General features: G+C 41.4%; 1 protein-coding gene across 1 annotated transcript in view; it reads left to right on the forward strand.

Moving 5' to 3' along the window:
* adgrb3 (adhesion G protein-coupled receptor B3) overlaps positions 1–22,891 on the forward strand; it is a gene marked incomplete at its 5' end in the record, with an annotated part of 241,112 nt that overhangs the window by 118,697 nt on the left and 99,524 nt on the right. The window contains 3 exon segments of the mRNA XM_080448668.1: positions 1,178–1,372; positions 4,729–4,797; positions 14,400–14,508. Coding sequence (XP_080304794.1) covers positions 1,178–1,372; positions 4,729–4,797; positions 14,400–14,508 — 373 coding nt within the window.

The raw sequence follows: 22,891 nt of genomic DNA on the forward strand, positions 1-22,891 counted from the left end.
GATTTAATATACATTTTCCTTTGTGTTTCTTCATAACGTGGCACTTTCTTTTTGAAAATAAAATAAAAAAAAGTTGGGTTGCTGAATGGGAGAGATCGATTACGTGTGCGCGTGCAGAACTGTTTTACATTTCATATTGTCCCCAGCAAAGAACAAATTGTCACTTGTCAAGGTTGGAACGGAAGATTAATTCGAAACAGAATAAAGCAGTTGAGTGACGATGCTGCATAATACCAGTGTATCCTTGTATTTGGAATCCAAATCTGAATTTATTGGCCAAGTGTGTTCATATATTCTATGCACACAGAAGATAAGTGAAATGTTATATTATAAATAATTAAAAATTATAAGATTTAAGTGTAATGTGTGAATTAAATATTAAAAGGATCCCTGGCTAATAAGCCTTATATGCCATAATACATTATAATTGCCCTCTATAACTAAAATGTTAAATATTTGATCTATTTTAGAAATAGTTCATCTTTTACTCCCATCCTAAGTTGATGATGTAATTTGTCAAATTGTGGTCCAGCCCAATGGAATGCATGGAATTCATGTGCTAATGAAAAACAACTTCATACTTCCTGTTCCTAATGTTAATACGAGCATCAAAACAATATTTTAAATACTTATTAGCACATGCCATACATTCCACAGGGCTGGACCACACGTGGACAAATGACATCATCAACGTGCGACGGGAGTTGTCCCCATTGAGCGAAAGATGAACTATTTCTAAAATAAACAAAACATTTACAAAGCATTTTTTTAAATTTAACATTTTAGTTATAGAGGGCAATTATAATGCATTAAGGCACATCCTTTTTACGTAAGTACATCATAAAAGTAAAACAAAAATAGTTTGCGAACACGACCATGTCCAACGATGCAAAAAAAAAAAGAAGCTATTTCCCCGTTGAACTTCCTTTTAAACAATGTGCCTTCCGCTCTACTAACTCCCGCATCCATATACCTGGTCCACTTCAAAACATCTGCGGGCGGTACATATTTTTTGATTTGGCATAGATGTGTCACACACAACGGCTCGAGGGCGTAATTTCCTGTCCTCATTGTTTGTGGCTCATTTACTCCTGTGTGTAACACAGCGTGTAACCCACAAACCTGCAGGAGAGCACCTATGCCCCAAGTTCTGTCTTGTTGTTCCCTTTCTCTGGAGGTTCAGGGGCACCTTGCTAAGGGACAGAGGATGCTGGCGGGGGACGGGATGTCCCAGGTCACCAAGAACCTGCTGGACCTCACCCAGAGGAGGAACTTCTACGCCGGCGATCTCCTGTCCTCCGTGGAGATCCTCCGCAATGTGACCGAGACCTTCAAGAGGGCCAGCTACGAGCCGTCGTCCGACGACGTGCAGGTGAGTGAGAGCCGTTTGGGTTTGGTCGTGTGGTCGTCGCTGATAACCCAATCCGGGAACGCATCCGGGTCCGGGTGCTGCGCTATGAGCTTGTAGATCTGCTATTTTTGAATAGCCAAAGAAATTTAAAATGACAGAGATGCTTTCCTGCATTGAATGGGTTAATGCAGCGATTCCCAACCTGTGGGCCTACCCCAAAAAATGAAAGCTAAAAAAAAACATGGTATTTTTTTCGTTCACCTTAAAAATAATGAGTTTTCATTGTGATACCGATAAACAGGAACTTTAAGTAGAGTATGTTAGTTACATTGATCTAAGGCAGAACACAATCGATTGATCATTAAAATAAACATGCTCTGAAAAATGCACACAGCCCACCCATCTGACCACTTAACACGGCTGCCATGTTAAGTAAGTGGTCCTCGATGGTCACCGATAAAGAGGTCAGATCCGTGAGCCGCCGACGATTTCTAGATTTCCAAGTTTTGCCCTGATCCAGGAAAAAGTTTCGGAACCACTGGCTTAAAGGAGTAGTTCACCCCCCCAAAAAAATACTTACTTTCTATCAATTACACACCCCATGAAGCCGAGAATTCATCAGCCAATAATGTGATGAACATGGGAGTCTCCAGACTCAATTGAGTCTCCTACTGACCAGCCATGGAATTATTCGTTCAGGAATGCGACAGAAACAAAAAAAAATCTCCATGAATTCAAGGTTTCATGGGGTGTGTAATTGATAGAAAATAAGTAATTTTTTGGGGTGAGCTACTCCTTTAAACGTATCCTACTCCCATCGGTACGACAAAGAGCAATTCAGGCTGTACTTGGAAACTGTGTGGATACGCTCTGCACCAGATCTGCCTGCAAGCATATTGATATCCTGCAGTGACTATATCGCCTTAATCTTGACTTCAGAAGGGGGGGGGGGGGGGGGAAGAAAAACTGGCTTGATTCCATTTTTATTTAATACGTTCCGAGCGCTCTTTAACACCATGAGATATGATTGACTGTCCCACCCACTGTCAGAGAAGGGAGTGGCCGCGTGAATGAATGTACAACACTTTCATCATAAAGGCAAGCTTTCTGTTTCACGTTAGTTTTCCCGAGCGTCATGAAGACACAATACAGTGCCATGACAACCCAATGGCTCTATTTTGGCACAGATCTTCCCCCTCTCCCGCTGTGAGCGGTCTCATCTCGTCGTATTGCGTGGCCCGGCGGCAGTCTTGATCCTCTTTATGTCAATAGGGTGATGGAGATTATAGCTAAAGCCCCTCCTCCATCTCCAATAAGATCATTTTTGTCCTCAGAGCTTTGTCATTCTCAAAGATACCCTTTCTGGGCGTCTGTCATTGGATGATGGGGTATGGTGCGTGTGTGTGTGTGTGTGTGTGTGTGTGTGTGTGTGTGTGTGTGTGTGTGTGTGTGTGTGTGTGTGTGTGTGTGTGTGTGTGTGTGTGTGTGTGTGTGCACGCGCACGACACGTGAGTGCATTCGTGCGTGCGGCTGGGGAGAGTTAATTCTAAACCATTTATCTTTTCAATTAATTACAATAATCAACTGCGCAAGCCATTTAATTCCACATTTGGAAGCCTCTATTTTTCCGTTGTTGCCATGTAGTTGGACACATCTCTGGTATGGAAATAGATGCTCGTCTAGTGATGTGAAAGTGCTTCTCAGACAGACGAGCGAAAATGTAACCACAGAAACCACTATAGCAGTCTTCTTTTATTCCGTCTCCAACTTGCTGTACTAGACAGCATTTCAGCATAAAAAAAAAAAAAAATTCCTTCTGTTTTTCCCATGTCTGTCCCAGCGGACACGGGCAAAAGATTAATGATTAAATAGAGTAGAAGTAAAAAAAACAACAACAACTATCTTACCCAGACTGCTGAATCACAGTATAGATCCACACTAACAGTATATTGCTGCGGTTTGAATGTAGTGTTATGAAAGTGTCACAATAGGCATGATTTTTACTTACAGTATAGTGAGTGTGTTGTGTGGCTGGTTGTTATTTGGAGCCAGTGAGTGTCAAAGTCTCCAGGAAACGCTATTGGGCATGGCCCAGAGGGCCTCTGTCTGAACCACTGACTGGTTGGCTTCTTGGCCTGGGAGATATTCATCACAATGCAATGCATGCTGACATTTAAAGAGTGGATTTCCTTACGCCTGGCTGATTCCGATCTTAATCCGAAAATACGCCGATCTATAAGCTCACGACGTGCCGTGAGCTTGTAGATCTGCTATTAACCCATTAATACCTGGGACGCATCTGTGTCACTTTTAGATTTATTTAGGCTATTCAAAAATAGCAGATATACAAGCTCATAGCGCGGCACCGAGTGCCGCGCTACGAGCTTGTAGATCTGCTATTTTTGAAAAATCGTGAAAAAATATTTTTTAGATTTAAAAAAAAAAACTGTTAGGATTTCGATTTTTTTTACGAATCGCCTCAGGTCTTAATGGGTTAATAGGGGTGCGCACGACACCGGCCCGCAAACCGTGTATATAAATCAGGCTTTAATCTCTGGGAAACAGAATCCCAGGGTTTGGCCCCCACTATTCATCTTGTGGCTCTTTCAGCCATTTTTCTTTCTCCTTTCCACCTTGGCAAAAACCTGCGGGGTGACGAAAGCGCCTTGTCTGTAGCTGTTACACCGTCGCTGTGTGGCTGTGCGTATAGGCAGACAGGAGAGCAGTCAAGCCAGCCCACCCCCTCCGTGTGTCTCTGCGCTAATGCAGTGTTAAAGTGGGCACATTACCACAAGAGGGAGCATAAGCATTCACATGGAAAACAAGACAGCCTGTGTCAGGAGAAAGAGGAGAGAGAGAGAGAGAGAGAGAGAGAGAGAGAGAGAGAGAGAGAGAGAGAGAGAGAGACAGCCCCCCCAAGGCACACACACAGTGGACCAGACGAAATAACAAGGCCAAAGATCAGACAGGGCTCTATTACAAGAGCAAGGCTGACACTCCCACCCGAACACACAACAGCCCCATGTTGCTGAGGCACATAATCCACATTCAAAGCACTCAAACATTCCCTTTCATTGCTTTCACTGATTTGCGGCTTCGGTTTGCCCCTCCTTGAACAATAAACCTTGATAACTGCATTGCATTGTAGGGTATTTTTTCCCCCCAGATGGTGTTTAAGCAACGCTTAAAAGCACAGATTTCCTCGTTGAACGCACTGATTTACTGCAATTTGAAATGTCAATTATGGTCAATTCGAGACATTTTGTATTGCATTATATTTATTGCTCTCTGTTTCTCTAAAAAAAAAAAGTCTTGTCTCTGGCTGGGATGTTTGTGTGGGTGTGTTGTGTTTACACATACCTTTTTCTTCTCCACAGAACTTCTTCCAAATCATCAGCAACCTCCTGGAAGAAGAAAACAAGGAGAAATGGGAGGATGCACAACAGGTAAGCATGTAGTAAAATCATTCATTCAGTTCCTATAGTAGTTGCATTGTTGTGGGCCTTGCACAATCTAGTCCAAGCTGTGATTACAGCTGTCATTTCAAAATGGGACACATGCTGTATTGCAAGGTGGACGGTCATGTTTATGTGCTAAGGGACATAATTTTAGATTTCTCTCTTGCGTTATATAGTGATCCGTCCTGAGATGGAGAGTCAAATCCTCAATCCGGCCACAAGGTGGCAGCAGCACTTCCATAGAGAGTGTCCAGTTATCATCTGTCACATTCATTGTGCAATTGCCTCGCTTACTCATAACTAGTGGTGGACAAAGTACTCGACCTCAGTACTTGAGTCAAAGTATAGATACTCCTGGTCAAACATTACTCAACTACAAGTGAAAGTTGCTCTGTCAAATGTGTGCTTGAGTTCAAAGTATTGGAGTACTTGCTTTTCCAAACACTTACGTATTCAAAAGAACAAATTACAAAGTATCTTTCCTTTTTAATGTCAATGCATTGCCGTGTTAAAATGTAGACATTTTCACCCAACATTTCAAATATTTTCCAGAAATAATAGATGACAAGCTGACAATGCATCACAATGAGACTACTAAAATGTACTTAAGTGCAGTACTCAAGTAAATGTACTTTGTTACTGTCCACCATTGCTCAAAACTGCTCATAACCGACACAGATCGTGGCAGCTATAGTGCAGTTTGGTCATGGTCATGGCAAAAGCAGGATTTCGGTAAACGTGTAAATAAGCAAGAGGATCCCACAGGATATGAGAGAGAGACCTGGGCTTTTATTTGAACATGTTTTACGTGTTTCTATTGCTAAAGCTCTCTCCTTAGAAGGAACCTCACCTGACCTTCTTAACCCATTCAATCCGGGAACACATCTGTGTAATTTTAGATTTCTTTGGCTATTCAAAAATAGTAGATATGCAAGCTCATAGCACGGCAACTCTTTAAATATATTTATTTTTAAAGCGAACATTTGTTATTCAAACCTTTGCTTCTGGGGGTCCATGGAACAAAATATTTTAGAAATGTTTGCTTTAAAAAATATATATTTAAACATTTGCACAAGTTTTGCACACACTTTCACGAAAAATAGCAGATATACAAGCTCATAGCGCGGCACTCGGTGCCGCGCTATGAGCTTGTATATCTGCTATTTTTGAATAGCCCAAAGAAATCTAAAAATGACAGATGCGTCGCCGGATTGAATGGGTTAACCACCGCTTAAACCCCTGCATCTGTCGTGCATCCATCGCGCTGTGACGCGTTTTTCCTCGAAAGCTTCCCCCACAATAACAGAAAACAGAAGACACTAGTATAGAACCCTGAGGGACACCGCTCAGCCATAATGGGGTTTAAGTGGTTAATAATATAAATAGTAAATCGTCACTGTCGGGCGGGAACTGTTACTTTCCTGAAACTTACTGTAAAAAAAAAACGTTGTGAGCTTAAAGATTGGCTATTTTTTGCTACTTTTGTGATGACACTGTTATGACAAAGTAGGGCATTAATTACTACAAAAATAAATACATTGAGATACAAGGTTTCCACCCAACAGCAACGAAAATGCACCGCGTGCACAAACAAAAAGGGAGGAATTTAGACTACTAAGGAAGCCTCAATAGTCTCAAACAAAATAAAGGTCTCAAAACCCTGAAAGCATGAAGAGACAAAAAGGGCTTTTTGGAACAGAACTCCTACAGTGTCAGTACACACACTTTGATTATCTGTGTTGATAGGCCTGCAGTCACATTATTCCGTCAAGCTCCTCGCAGCTGGAGAGGTGGCAACTCTTCTTTTCAAAAACTGCCACTTGAGTGTCAGACAACACGCCCCAGGGAATCGCACACATCCACTTTCTGTCAAAGATAACATAGAAAAAGATGGCTTGTCTGTCAGCCCCGCTGAAATTAAGTATCACCTGCAACAAACGCATGACTGCGGAGACGCCTTCAAATCATTCACACCTCTTTTTTTCCTTTTCCTATAACCACCATCTCTCTATATGGTTTATTTCAATTAATATGGATGGAAAGCACAAGGCAGTCTTTCTTCTACTAGGAATACCAGATCTGGTTCTCTTTATAAACTGGAATTAAAAGGGACACTATCATGCTGTTAATGTATATGTCAGTTCATTGTAGATATTTAGCATAGCCTATAGCAGTGGTTCTCAAATCTTTTCATGTCAAGGACCCCCAAATTGATATGTATCTGGCCGTGGACCCCCCAACAGCGAAGATTTCTGTTCAAATGTTTTCAAAATTATTCGAAAATGTTCCCAAAAAATGTAAGTGTATCCAAAATGTTCCCAAAATGTACAAGCTTGTATATCTGCTATTTTTGAATATGAATGGATAAAGTGGTTGAAATGATTGTGTTGCTATATTAACTACTTTTGCTGGGGACCGCCTGCAACCCCCCCAAGGACCCCTGGGGGTCCCCGGACCCCACTTTGAGAACCAATGGTATATAGCAGTAGTTCCAGAATCTTTCCATGCCATGGACCCCCACATATCCCTAGCCTAAAAAAAAAGGATCGAAAATTGTCCATCTGCAAGCTCGCAATACGTTGTGAGCTTGCAGATCTGCTATTTTAGCTATTTTATGTATTTGTTTTAAATGATGCTATTGTATTTCTTTCTCTCTCTCGCTCTCCTTTCCAACGGGCCCCCTGAGGGGACAGACAGCCCGCACTTTGAAAAGCACTGGACTATAGAATAGTTACGATACCATCTATATTGACAGAGAAAATTACCCTTTTTTCTGTCCGTTTCAGCCTTTCTCTATTTTCCCACAATTCCCAGGATGCATTTTGCAGGCCAAGCATCAGCTTGGCATCATCATGCCCCAATAGGTCTCTATATGGACACTGTTATATCAGCCTGGTTCATATTCTCTCAAGTCAAGATTGTCATTTTGACATAAACACAGCGAAAGAGGACAGTGTCACGAACACCTAGGGTAATGGTGGCTACACACCAGTGGTGGAAAAAGTACTCAAATGTTTTACTTAAGTAAAAGTATCAATACTCCAATGTAGAAGTACTCTGTTACAAGTAAAAGTCCGGAATTAAAAATTCACTTGTGTAAAAGTACAAAAGTATTGGTATCAAAATGTACTTAAAGTACCAAAAGCAAAAGTAGGCCTACTAAAATGTTTGAAAATAGCAGATCTACAAGCTAGCGTTTCCTCGCCGTCAGTTGATGCTTCATATCCATATGAGTCAAGCCGCCCGGTTCATTTGTTTATTTTTGGAACACAGTTTGTATATGACGCAATATTAAACACGTCTATGGGAATTTGGAATGGGGGAAAACAAAACGTGACCCAGGTAGGATGCGTAAATTACAGACTTCGGTACTCTATGGCGTAGTGACCCCAAAATAATGCGGCCATTGACTCGCGACCCCACCTAACCCTGGAGGTAATTTATGCTCATAAACCTGCACGTTCGGTGTGCATTTGTAATGTATTAAAATGGTAAAATGTACTATTTGTAATCATTTTTAGCTTGTATTTCATCCATTATGTTAAAAAATATAAATATATATATATATATATTTAAAAAAATATATATTACCCAAAATAATTTCGTGACCCCACCGTTGATTGATTGATGTACTTTATTTAGTAAGACATGAGAGCATCAGTACATGGAAGTACAAATTCATAAGTGCGGACCCCAACTTTGGGAATCCCTGCTCTATGGCAGAGGTGGAAAAAGTACTCCGATTTTTTATTTAAAGCTGCACAATGCTCTACCTCAGATTTATTTTGAACCTAAGTGCGCAAGGGCATTTTTTTTACCATTGAGCTAATAGAGCCTGCCTGCTTGCTCAGGGGATAAATTGAATCTTGACCATCGGGTCAAAAATCGTGTCAGATCCTGTGTCTAGGTGAGATGACCTTCGACACGATCTAAATGTCTCAGTAAAGAGCAGGGAGACAAGATACCCCCAATTGTATAAGTTATATATTATATTAACATACTCTGCCATACAAATTGGACAAAATTACATTTTATTCATAAAAAGAAAGTTACATAGTGCCGCTTTAAGTAAAAGTAGCAATACCACATTGTAGAAAGACTGTTACACAAGTGAAAGTTTACAAGGGTGCATGGGAATCCATGCCTCTGCTTTTAATAAAATTACATTCTGTTTTATGGCCGGTGGGGATATGTTTTATCCCTGCTTCCTGTCAGACTGAGTTAAACACATTTCCTTTTGAGAAATGTAGACTGTCTATTTTATCCTCAGCCCACACCCAAATTTAACTATCGAATAAAACATATGTGTTAACCACATGGTGACCCTAAATAGCTGACCCTATTTTTCTAAATAGAAAAAAAACTGTAAAAAATGACTCAGCCATAACCATATAAGGAGTTCCCAATGCAGCTACGCCCAAGTAGTGTGTGTGTGTGTGTTGTCTAACCTCAATGTGTCGTCATGGCATCGGGCGCAAACAAATCAGTCAGCTCCATATATGGGCACAAAGGGGGGCATGCCCATATATGGGCATATACTGATGACATCAGGGATCTCCATATATGGGACAAGGGGCCAGGACTGACAGATACAGAGATCTCCATATATGGGCATATCAGCGTAGGTGTCGAACCTCTAGTATTTCCAAAATGGCAAATTAGCCTATCTACGGTACAAGCTCAGAGCTGTTATTGACGCGTTGTGAGCTTGTAGATTCATTAGTTTTGCTATATGTCATATACACCAAAGTTGATAGGGTTAGAGTGGTTAAGAAAATGTACCCTCTTTTTACAAATTGAACGCCATGAGAGGGAAAGAGACAGACGGGGAAATGAGACAGAAGCTAGGAACTGTTGTCTTTTAGTCGAGTGACCCAGGAGAAATCAGCGACAGGGTTCATTACTTCTGTGGTTGTCGATCTGTCTGTCAAAGAAATGATCCACTATAGTTGAAGCACACCGCTGTGAGGCCATACGCTGATCAACGCGGTCTGATCTCAGCAGACAGCCAGCTGACAGGAAGGTCATTAATCTGTCGCAACTGTGCACTTTGTGTTGCATTAATACCGCTGTTGCTCCGTGCTAAAGGACTTTGCAAACATACACTCAGTGGTAAATGGTAAATGGTGCATTTATATAGCGCTTTTATCCAATGAGCTTTATACAGAGATTGTGCATTACATTCACCCATTCACACACACACATTCATACACCGATGGCGGAGGAAACCATGCAAGGCACCAAACCTGCTTGTCGGCAGCAATTAGGGGTTCATCGCCTTGCTCAAGGGCACTTCGACACTAGCTCTGGGGGAGCCCGGGATCGAACTGGGAACCTCACGGTTCCCATCCGGCCGCTCTACCCCTGAGCCACTGAGGTATTAACCACTTAAACCCCAGCATCTGTATTGTGGGGAAAGCTTTCGCCGAAAATAGCCGATCGACAAGCTTGTCGATCTGCTATTTTCAACCAAAAGCTTTCCCCACAATAACAGAAAACAGAAAAAACACTATAGTAGAAATCCCTGAGGGAGGTTTAAGTGGTTAACACATTTGGCTGGGAACCCCACTGGAACCCTCTCAAGGACCCCTGGGAGAGGGGGTGGGGGACCCCACTTTGAGAGCCACTGCCTTAAAAAATGTCCACATCACAAACAAGGCAAAGTATGATGTGCTGGCAACAGAAACGGCGTCGGAGGAGGCAATATAATTGTTTCATATTTTCACCTCTGTATCTGTTACCATGGCGAGGGGAGGAAGATTATAGCGTCTCTGTACAACCTCCACATTGGCCATTTTCCCCCGTGCTGCCTGCCTCCACATCTCACGGTTACCATGGCGACCAGCAGAACGGAGAGCATGACTGCAGCAGCGTGCGTCAGACGTGCCGGAAGGGACGAAGGAGCGATGTGCTTTTTATTCCTCCTCCTTCTATCTGTCTCACTACGGCTCTCCCACTGCTGTGTCAGATGCTCTCAACCTCAGCATCGCTGATTGCTTCGCCTGGCCTAACATTGGCACACGCGTGTGCAATCGCACACACACGCACACACACATCCATCCACGCACACGCACACACAGTGGTGGAAAGTACATGTCGTTGCTGTCGGGCAGAAACCTCTTATCTCCATATTTTAACTTTGTGTTTTTTTCCGTAAATGAACGCCCTACTTGATCATACTACAGTGTTGCACAAAAGTATAAGAAATAGCAGATCTGCAAGCTCGAAGCGGCGAGTTTTCAGCTTGTAGATCTGCTATTTTTACTATTTTTTAATTTGAATCCTGAAAAGTATGTGTCCAGTTTTGGACATGAGGTTTTCACCCGACATCGACAAGTACTGTACTTAAAATTTTGAGGTACTTTTACTTTACTTGAGTATTTGAATTTTGTTGATACTCTACTACTTCAATTGACAGCTTTAGTTACTAGTTACTTTACTAGTTAGATTTAGATTATTACAAAACATATATTTTTAAAACATACATATATTTTTTACAACCTGAGTACTTCTTACACCCCTTGCACACAACATGGAGGGACACTTGCCTTGGATAGAATACAAGAACGCTCTACCGAAAACACGCTTGCCCCGGGTCAAATCCGACAACCTAAACATAAACCTTATTCCTAACGTTAACCTCAGTTAAACTATGACTAAACCTAAACTTATTCCCAACGTTAACCTCAGTTAAACTATGCCTGAACCTAACCTTATTCCTAACGCTAACCTCAGTAAAACTATGCCTATTAACTTATTCCTAACGTTAACCTCAGTAAAACAAATACAAGAGAATACAAGATCCGCTGGGGGCGGGGCGATCCGCAGAAAAAAAGGGAGGCGAGTGTGTTTTGCGTTCCGGTTACCCTTGGGTGTTGTGGGACGTGCACCCTGAGTGAGGTGTTAATTACTGGATGCCACTCAGAATCCTTTTGTTTGGTTAGGCCTCGTAATTGCCTTGCATCATCAGGTTGGAGTCACATTTATTATTCATCACCATTGAATAAAAGATTTGATTAGTAATCAATCCTCATTTTGGACATCATCAATATAGGTGAAAAGGTTCAGAAATGTTTTTAAATATTTCTAAAAACTTAAACATAGCTGATCTACAAGCTCATGAAACGTTGTGAGCTTTTTTTGTGCACAGCATTGTTTTGTGACAAAGTATAAAATAAAAAACTTTTAAGGGGATAATCGATTCCTTGATATATATTTTTTAAAAATAAAAAAGAAAGACAAAAGTAGAATGCAACAACCGTGTTTCTCGATCATTCCATGAATTGGAAAAGTAATCTATAGAATAATCGCTGAGAAGAAAAAAATCGATGTTTGCAGCCCTATACTCCACAGCTTGGACAGCGTACAACATCATGCTATTATAATCACTGCAGTGTGCATTATTTAAATCAAGGAGCCCAAAATGGTTCAGCCAAAAATCCCAAAACCCTTTGATTAGATCCGACCCGTCGTCAATAGATTTGAAATCAGGATAGTGGTCCAATCACCTTCCAGGCAATTTATGGGATTAGCATGTCTTAGGCGTATCGACTCGGGGGTGACAGCTGTGCTGACAGGCCAGGCAGGCAGGAGCTGGGCTGACCCTGGTGGCTCTGTCCGAGGTGCTGAAGGTCTCCTGTTGCAATTTGAATCTTTCCCATTTAAAGGACACACAAACCCATCCAATTCTATTGACTCGTTACTGCGTTTTAGAAGGGTTAAAGGGATATTTCACTTTTTTTTTTTTTTTATCGGGTCATTTTATCATCTACTCAGGCTTTTGTGAACACCCCAGACAGTTTTATATTCCTATACAAACCCATTGTAACTTAAAACTCAATTTTAACCATGATAGATTCATCAAGAACACCCGTCCTTGGTTCTGGTGACTCTCATTTTCCAAATCTTTTTTTTTTAAATAAATGAAAAAATTTATTGAAAAAACACGCCCCCCTCACGTATTAGGAGGGCGGTATGAGTCACCAGAACCAAGGACGGGTGTTCTTGATGAATCTATCATGGTTAAAATGGAGTTTAAAGTTACAATGGGTTCGTATAGGAAGGGGGCGTGTCTGATCAAATAAATATTAAATATCTAAATACTGAATCAAGCAACTTAAAAACTGTCTGGGGTGCTCCCAAAAGCCTGAGTAGACGATAAAATGACCCAAATTTATTTTGAAAGTGAAATATCCCTTTAAGTAGGGCTGGGTAATATGACTTTTCAAATCACGATTATTTAAAACTTTTGCCTCAACTATAATTAATGAACTTGCAGTGAGCTTGTAGATCTGCAATTTTCACTATTTGGTACGCCACCATTGTACAGTGAAGTATACTACAGGGTTAAGTGGTTAATCAGACTAATCCATTTAAAAACATTTACTTGTTTTGTGTAAAAAAATCTGCTTCTCAATTATTCGATTAACCGACATGAGAAAGTCGATTACTGGTTCTAAATGTGTTTTTTTTATACATTTGGGGTTATTTGCCAAGCCCTAGTAGTCAGGCAGCAGTGACAGGCCTTGGCTGACCCTGGTGCTGAAGCTCCCCTGTTGCATTTGAATCAACACTGATAGCTGCTTTCTCATTTAAAGGACGCACAAACCCATCCAAAGCTATTGACTCGTTACTCCGTTTTAGAAGGGTAGCCAGGCAACAATCCTGTGTGCTAACCACCCAGTGGTTAGATGATAGATCTGTGATGACAGTGTCCGTTAAGGACACCCATTTTCTAAGCTTTTATTCTCCCCTCATTTATATTGTTTACCGTCGCTGTCGTGCAGAAACCTTGTATGTATCCAAAACCGTAACTTTTCTGTTCAAATGGATCCAATGTAGTTATTATTTTGTCACAAGCTCTTGTTAATATCCGGGACAACGCTCCACACGTCCCAGACTCTTCTCCCTTCTGGCTCCCAAACTGTGGAATGAACTCCCCATTGCAATTAGAACTATACAGACTCACTCCCAATCTTCCGGCGTAATCTGAAAAATGGAGATGCAAGGTTTCTGCCCGACAGCAACGATTTGAATCAATACTGATAGCTGGTTTCCCATTAAAGGCCGCCCAAACCTATTGACTTGTTGCTGTGTTTTAGAAGGGTAGCCAGGCAATCCTGTGTGCTAGATACCAAGTGGTTAGGTCTGTGATGCCAACATTTGTGAGCTTTTTTTCTCCCCTCTTTTATAATGTCCTGTATGGTTTGCATTCTTCTTATTACTAGGGCTAGGAGATATGACTTCAAATCAATAGTGATTATTTTGCCTCGATTACAATTATTGAATTTCTTCTTTTTTTTTACATTGAAAATAGCAGATCTGCTATTTTCAATGAATTTTAATACATTTTATACATTTAAAAACTAGTGAAATGGAACATTCTGCATAATGAGTACTTTTACATTACATTTTACATTTTTATGCCAATAATAGAACTTTTGAATACTGGGACTTTTAGCAGAGTATTTTTTACTTTGCGGTGTGGCTTTCTTTTACTTAAAACATCTCCTTCCACCACTGCGTTTGCTGCTTTTGATCAGGCATGGCTGAGACTGCATGTAAACGTCCTGTTCATCTTGTGTCCATAGATCTACCCGGGCGCAGTGGAGCTCATGCAGGTCATAGAGGAATTCATCCACATTGTAGGCCTGGGCATGAAGGACTTCCACAATGCCTACCTGATGACCGGCAACTTAGGTAAGACACACACACTCGGTGCCGCGCTATACGAGCTTGTAGATCTGCTATTTTTTAATAGCCAAATTATAAAATATTGATAAAAAAGGTTAACATGATTGTAACGCTTTATTAACTACAGTACACACACACACACACACACACACACACACACACACACACACACACACACACACACACACACACACACACACACACACACACACACACACACACACACACACACACACACACACACACACACACACACACACACACACACACACACACACACACACACACAGGAAAAGTACAGAACCAACTCAGGTCCAGTTTGATATGCATTAGGCCATGAACCCCATTTCATATGATGTTTTATCTTTGGAAACCTCTTAATTCAAGTCTTAATTCAACTTTGAGAGTGTACAAATGGAACCAAATGGACCCATACGGGGTCCATCTATACATTCTCACATTTACAGATCCGTAAGGGTCACTTTTGGTAAATAACTATCAGTCCTTCAGCTGGGGACCCCATGTTGAGAACCAGTGCACTAATCCTTGTGCACTGTGCCGACGCCTTGTCGATTTTCTCACCATCGTCATTAATTAAGGAGAAACGACGCATTGGTACGTGAGAGTGAGGGTGGGAAATGACTGCAAATCAGTGATGTTAATTAAAACTTGAGCTTGTGCCCGTAACATGCTACATTCCTAACGAAAACACCTGACACTCAATCCCTAGAAGAGGAGCGCTTCTTTCTGACTGGCTAAAGAAGATGTTACTGTTGTTCACGTGCGTCACGTGCATCACCCATTGTCAACCTTATCCCCACTGTGGACAGTTCAGAAACCCGCCTACCAGTGATATCATAGACGGGGCTAATTCCAAGCTAATTGAAACTTCAGTCTTTCCCTTCCAGGAATGTTAGTGTGCCCAAATAGAAGCCATTGTTTTACTGTGTCGATAAAAAACAATTACGTTTGAAAATCTTGCTTACCGATGATATCATTGGGAGTCAGGTTTCCGAACCGTCCACAGCTCTCCTCTGAGACACTCCTCTGAGCGAGTAGACAGAAACGGTACCTTCTTATAATGAGCGTGAGTGAGGACCAATTATACGAGCATAAGGTCGAAAATGGGTTAAGTGCTCCTTTAAGCCATCGACAACTAAATAACATTTGCAGGTAATTACATAATTGCTGTGCCCTAGACATTGAAAGCGAATGGCTTTTTGCGTGCTCAGGTTATTCTCGGCAACAGGATTATTTTGACCTTTTTGTTTGGCCAGGGAAGACTTGCTGAGCACGCAATGCTTTTTTAAGATTTTCTTTACTTGCGCCCATTCACAAATCGGAGTTAGTATAGCCAGTTCATAGTATTTTATCGGTTGGTATGGTTTTAGTAGTGCTGCTATAGTGTCTATAGGACAGGGGTCTTCAACGTTTTTCAGGCCAAGGACCCCCTATCTGAGAGAGAGATGAAGTAGGGACCCCCACTATACATATTGTATAAAACTGTGTCGCAGATTAAACTTTTCCATAGATTTCATAGATTAGCTTCATAGACTTGTTTGACAGCAACTATACTCAGTGTTGGATTCATGTTAAAGTGTATTTTCAGACATTTAACCACTTAAACCGTCATTACTTCGTAAACTTGACCTTTCTCTCTGTACTTGGTCTGCTCTTTTTTCCCTCTACACCAAACCTCTTTGCCGAAAATAGCCGATATACAAGCTCACAACGCCTCGCGCTGCGAGGCGTTGTGAGCTTGTAGATCGGCTATTTTTGGCTAAAGTTCTCCTCAGAATATGGACGCTATATCCTATCACACAAAGTTTTGCCGGCCCCCCCTGTAGTAACTCTGAGGACCCCCCTAGGGGTCCCGGACCCCCTGTTGAAGACCCCTGGTCTAGGACATCTTTACAGTATAGCTGGCCGAGGGAGGTGAGAGCCATTACATTCCAATTTCCCCACCTGGATTTACCTAGGGATTGAAGGCAGTGACTCCAGGGACATAAGCCACCTTGTCCAATCATTAAGGCTATCACTACCGCCGTGGTCCAAAAATCGACTCGGTACGGAGCGCGAGTCAAGCTCTACTACTGTACTTTACTGTACTTACTTTAAAATCACCAATCGTTGCTGTCGGGCAGAAACCTTGTATCTCCATATTTCAACTTTATTTTCTTCTTTTTTTTTGTAAATTAATGCCCTAGTTCGGCATTCAAGAGTGTCGCACAGACGGAGCGAAAATATTTCCAAACAGCTTTGAAAGGGATAATGTCAGTCATTTGTTCACCCCCAAAATGACTTTGAATTCATGGAGACTTGAATTCATGGATATTTTTTTGTTTTTGTCGCATTCCTTAGACAATAATGTGATGATGAACGGCAGCGGTTCCGGTATGAGACACAAAGAGTTTCCTTTGTGTCTCCTACCGGAACCGCTGGTCATCAAACAATTGGCTTAGGAATGCGACAAAAACAAAAACATGTCAGTGAATTCAAGTCTCCATGGGGTGACTAATCGATAGAATTTTTTTGGATGAACTATCTCTTTAAGTGTGTCTGTGAATTTTATAAATATTCAACCAATGAAAAGTATTAACCCATTAAGACCTGGAACGCATCCGTGTCATTTTAGATTTATTTGGCTATTCAAAAATAGCAGATATACAAGCTCGTAGCGCGGCACCAAGTGCCGCGCTACGAGCTTGTATATCTGCTATTTTTTATCTGCTAACATTTGTAACTTAAATCTTTGCTACTGAGGGCTCCCTGGAACAAAATATTTTGAGATGAGGGTCCGTGGCCAAATACATATCATTTTGGGGGTCCTTGACATGAAAAAGTTTGAGAACCACTGATATATATATTTTTTAAAACTCTTAATGGGTTAACGAGAGCTTGGGACTAATAACTACATAGGCTCCATTGGAAAAGTAACCATTTTAGACTAAGGTTTCCACCCGACAGCGATGAAATTCAAATGCAGGGATTAGTTACGGTATAGCACTATGCTACCTACACATGTAGCATACAGTTCACCTTGAATAACTGCTCTGTGGCATCGAGGCAGATGAGTGATGTTTGAGCGTAAAAGTAATTACACTCTTTTACTTACATAGCGAAATAAAACACTGCTGAGTCACCCCATCTGTTCTATGCCATTAAATGTACCTAGAATTAAAGCAGAACATGTATTACTAGAAATTTAGTAGCAGTAGCAGCTGTATCTCAATAAATAAAATACTGCAACTACAACGAATACTAGTAATGAAAAAGATTTGGATTTATTGAGATACTTCTGCTGCAACTACTACTAATAATAATAATAATCTTTATTTGTATAGTACCTTTTTGCATCAACTAATATTAATTAGAACCAGCGGTGTAAAGTAACTACTGTAAGTACATTTACTCTTTGCATAAGTACAATTTTTGAGGTACTTTTACTTTACTGGAGTATTTTCAATTGTCTATACTTTTACTTCTACTCCACTACATCTCAGAGGCAAATAATGTACTTTTACTCCACTACAATTATTTGAAAATTTTAGTTACTAGTTACTCACAGATATACATTATTATATTTATTATAAAACATACATTAACCACTTTAGCCCTATTTCATACCTAGGCTATTTGAAAATAGCCGATCTACAAGCTCACAAACTTGTAGATCTGCTGTTTTCAAACACTTTAGTACTTTTACTTTTGGTACTTAAAGTACATTTTGATACCAATACTTTTGTACTTTTGAATTCCGGACTTTTACTTGTAACAGAGTACTTCTACATTGCAGTATTGATACTTTTACTTAAGTAAAACATTTGAGTACTTTTCCACCACTGATTAGAACTACAATATATAAACCACTGCTTGTTGTCACGCCCCCGGCCCCTGCAAGGCTATACGAGTCCAATAATAATTTATGCCGTGGTGAACGCTCTGATGGAAGAGCTATTAAACTGGAATCCATAAGTTTTAGGTAAAACCGTACTGTACAACTCTAATGATCTTGCCAACATTTATGCTGACCGCTGTTCATGATTCCCGGATCATAACTCCTCGTCTTCTTAAATGTGTCTCGATTCGAGACTTTGGGCAATATTTCTTTTTCTGGAATGTTCTCCTGGGTGCCGTTAAGACTTCGTGCCGCAGACTCCTAGATGAGCTGAGGGTCTCTGTGGCATTTCATTTCTTAACCAGACACCGCTTTGTGTCTTCCTAGTAATGGAATAATAGAACCACAGTCCTTTATTTATTCATGAGAGCGAAGAAACCCATGTACAGTGGTGGTGCCTCGCGTATAGCCAGACTATATCACTGCGTGGATATGAGTTTTTTTTCCAAGGGGCGGGATCAAAACAATGGCTCTGGACGCAATTGGTTAAACCTACTGTACAACCAACTACCAATGACAGTCTCCTATATTTGAAGACTGGGCCCTGATTGGTCACCCCAGACTTCAGGAGCAGGAAATGGATTCACAACGGAGCGGTACCAGACCCAAATCGCCACGGGCAATTTTTTTTTTGCACTGGAAGATTCGTCTGGTCCCAGGCTAGTATCAGGCATGTTCTGTAGAGGAGTCAGGTTTCTTCCCTGCTTTCTTTACATCATTTGCTGTCGGGCAGAAAACTTGTATCTCCATTATTTCCTCTCAAATATGCTATTTTAGCTATTTTTTTAAACGTATTGAAACGAGAAGTGAGAGTGGTTAAGTGTGTCTTATACATATAACCAATGAAAAGTATTAAAGTATTAAAGAGGGGGCATAGTGGCGCAGTCGGTAGCGCTGCCATGAGTTCGATTCCCGCCGGGGACGCTGTGGGCGCTGGGGGGGCGTGTCCTCTCCTCCACTTCATCAGTGCCCATACCCTAGGTGGGGTTGGCGAAAGGGCCTTTCTGTGTGGAGTTTGCATGTTCTCCCCGTGTCCCCTAGGGTAGGTACCCTCACAAAAAACATGCAGTAATCCTGGTCACTATACTGCCTCCCCCTGGTCAGCCGGGGCGCCTGGCGGAGGGGAAACAAACTGGTTGGAATAACGTGTTCCTTCCACGCCCTACGTCCTACCGGGGAAACTCCCCCCTGTCAGGTGATAAGAAGGCTTGTTAGCTCTCATGCATTGAAGGAGGCATGAGCTCGGCTCTGGGCTCTCCCTAGGCTGGCAGAGGGAGTGTAGCGCCCAGGATTACTTAGACAATTGGTGCTGGGTGAAACAAATGGGGTTGCAAAATCGTGGGATAAAAAATATTAGAGTAAAGAAAAGTATTAAAGAGCTTGTGACTAAACTACATTAGGTCCATTGGAAAAGAGGTTATTTTTCCCCCATTTGCTGATGATAAGTACGTTTTGGACATACAAGGTTTCCACCCGACAGCAACGATATTGTTCTGTGGCATGTTATTGTCATAGTGACAACAAACAGTAGCCTACCAAACATGATGCAATGAATGATCCTTCTAAAAATGTGTTTAATGATGAGACATGATGTGTCCACAAACACAAGCCTTACTTGATGCTCAGCTCAAATTGATATTAAAATGTATTAACACTTTCAATTTTGATAAACATGTAAATTGCTTTCCTTCCCTAGTTAATTAAATAATAATAACTAATTATTTAATGAGACAGGATTATGCTGTTATCTGGTGAAACAGACTGACAGAATAATACTAGATAGAGAGATAGATACTCGCCCCAATACAGGCGAGTAGGCTATATATTATCTGTAATCTTAAATGAAGCATAGCGTTAGTTCATGCAGGACACGGAAGTCTTGCATGCCAAAGCTGTAATCAGCTGTCAGTTAGCTGATGTGAACATCAGCTTTCTATTCCCCATTCACAGCGCTGCTGGTCATTACGTCACATATTCATACTCCAATCACAACTCACGCATTAGCAAGGGGTTCCTTTAAAAATGGCTTCGTATTCACTAGATCTTTCTTGGTTGCTGACCAATGCATTCTGCTAGCTCCTCCTCCACCCCAGCCTCCACCTTTTGATTAGAGTCTGGCATATAGGCTCAAATACTTGTGATTACCATGTATATCTGCTTTGTTTAGAGTCTGGCATAGGCTCAAATTCTTGTGATTATCATGTATATCTGCTAATTCAAACTAATGGCAATGTATTGCTTATTGTTGACATTGTATCCCTATGGGGGATTTGCTTCGCATTCCCTGAATATATGCTTAGCAGGCTGCTTCGACAAAATTCAGGGAATATCTCCATGAGCGGAGCCTTTAACGCCAAGCTTAACTATATTCCATTTGTTGCAATAAATGGTTAAATCTACTTTGACGTGAGTGTTTCTGATTGAAAGAGGCAGCATTTCTGTTGCTCAACAAGATTTTCTCATAACGTTATTCAAAGCTCATAGAAGTCTGAAGGCTTTACATTGAAGATAACGAGGATGCATGCTCGCATTAAAGGAGTAGTTCACCCAAAAAATTACTTATTTTCTATCAATTGCACACCCCATGAAGCCTTTGTCGCATTCCTAAGCTAATAATTTGATTCCTGTCTCCTACCGGCTAATGTATCCGGTAGGAGACACAAAGTAGATTCTTTGTGTCTCCTACCGGAAATACACCCGGGCATCAAATTATTGGCTTAGGAATGCGACAAAAACACAAATAAATCCATGGATTCAAGGCTTCATGGGGTGTGCAATTGATAGAAAATAAATCATTTTTTGGGTGAACTCCTCCTTTAAATACTGTATCTCAACTTTTGAAAAGATGAATAGTTGAATTAACTTACTTGCAGGGTACTTATGCTATATACTGAATAGGCTATATATACAGAGAGAGAGAGAGAGAGAGAGAGAGAGTGTAAATAGATAGAAATATATTGACACTTGGGTGAATGGTCAATAGAATAGTGTTGTATTCTTTGGCAAAAATTAGCTTTCAACGCATGCCGATTACTCACTGAGGCGGAACATATTGGCCCAGGGAATAGCAAAAAAAATATGCATCTGAAACAAACAATGTATACTGTAGATGTGGGATGATAACCGGAGGAGGCTGCTCTTTATCTAGGCCTAATGGAGTACACTACATAAAATACACACAGTACTGTATCACAGACCTGTGTATTCTTTCTGTAAGGTGTGGCACCAAAGGAGACAGCTGTCTGGAACAGCTTTTTTTGGGGTATGCATGCATCAGGGTTCCTTGAGGGAGTAACAAATGAACCCTTACAGGTCTATAACTCTGAGAGTGTACAAATTGAACCAAATGGACCCTTACGGGTCCATTTGGTTCCATTTGTACACTCTCAGAGTTATGGGGGACCTTGAAACTAAAACGTTTGAGAACCCCTGCCCTTAGGTAGTACAATCGTTAATAGTTGGCACGCAGAAATAAGATCCAGACACAGGCGGATAAAACAACCTGCCATGACAGAGGCTCTCCCTGAGTGTGTGTGTGAGTGTGTGTGTGGGGGGGGGGGGAGGGGGTGGCTGATTCATCCTGTGTGGATCGATTTGCTCGATGCACAACAGGTGTGTCATCACAACCAGCTCTGAGTCCAATTCGTCTTCCTCAGGTGGGTCAGGTGTGACTGCTTAAATCAACCATCAGCCGACCATATAGATTAAGACTAGACTAAGTACATCTACTCAAGTACTGGACTTAAGTAAAATGTTGAGGTACTTTTACTTTACTGGAGTATTTCCAATTTTCAATACTTTATACTTCGACTCCACTACATCTCAGAGGCAACACTGGTGTGTTTGAAGTTGAAGTGGCTAACCGACTGAAACTCTTGTCACGTGTTTGCAGTGGAAAGGTTTTTCTCCAGTGTGGACGCGCTGGTGTGCATCCATATTTTTCTGAAACTCTTGTCACTCTTTAGAGATGTAAGGTGTCTGTCGCTGTCCTGTGTAAGACATTTGCTGTGTCTTTACTTCTCCTGGATGAGCTAACGTCTTGGTAACCTGTTGATGACTGTAACATCTTGGTTTGTCCGTGTCTCCTTGGGTTTGGCTGGTTATAGAGCTTATTATCTGCTGACAGGGCTGCTGAAGGGATGTGTTCTTTCCTCAGCATGTGGCAGGAGAGCTTGTTGTGGCTCCCCTTCATGTGTTTGAAGAGAGACGTCAAGGCACACGTACACTCGGAACAAGAGACCCGAGTCAGGATATATTGAGACTTCACTCCTTCCGGGAGCGGTAGTTCATCATCAATGCTGCTGCTATTCACGGACTGTGATGGGGATGGGAGTTGTCTGTTGGTGGTGGACGATATCTCCTCAGATATTACGCTCTCCCCTTCTCTCTGTGTCTCTCGCCTCATTCACTCTGTTTTAACTTCTTGAATTGACTGCAGGACCCCCTCAATCTTTATGTCCAGTGTTTGAATAATGTCCGCACTCTGAGTCA

Source organism: Gymnoscopelus braueri (genome assembly GCF_963280865.1).
Source record: "Gymnoscopelus braueri genome assembly, chromosome: 14".
Classification (NCBI taxonomy): domain Eukaryota; kingdom Metazoa; phylum Chordata; class Actinopteri; order Myctophiformes; family Myctophidae; genus Gymnoscopelus; species Gymnoscopelus braueri.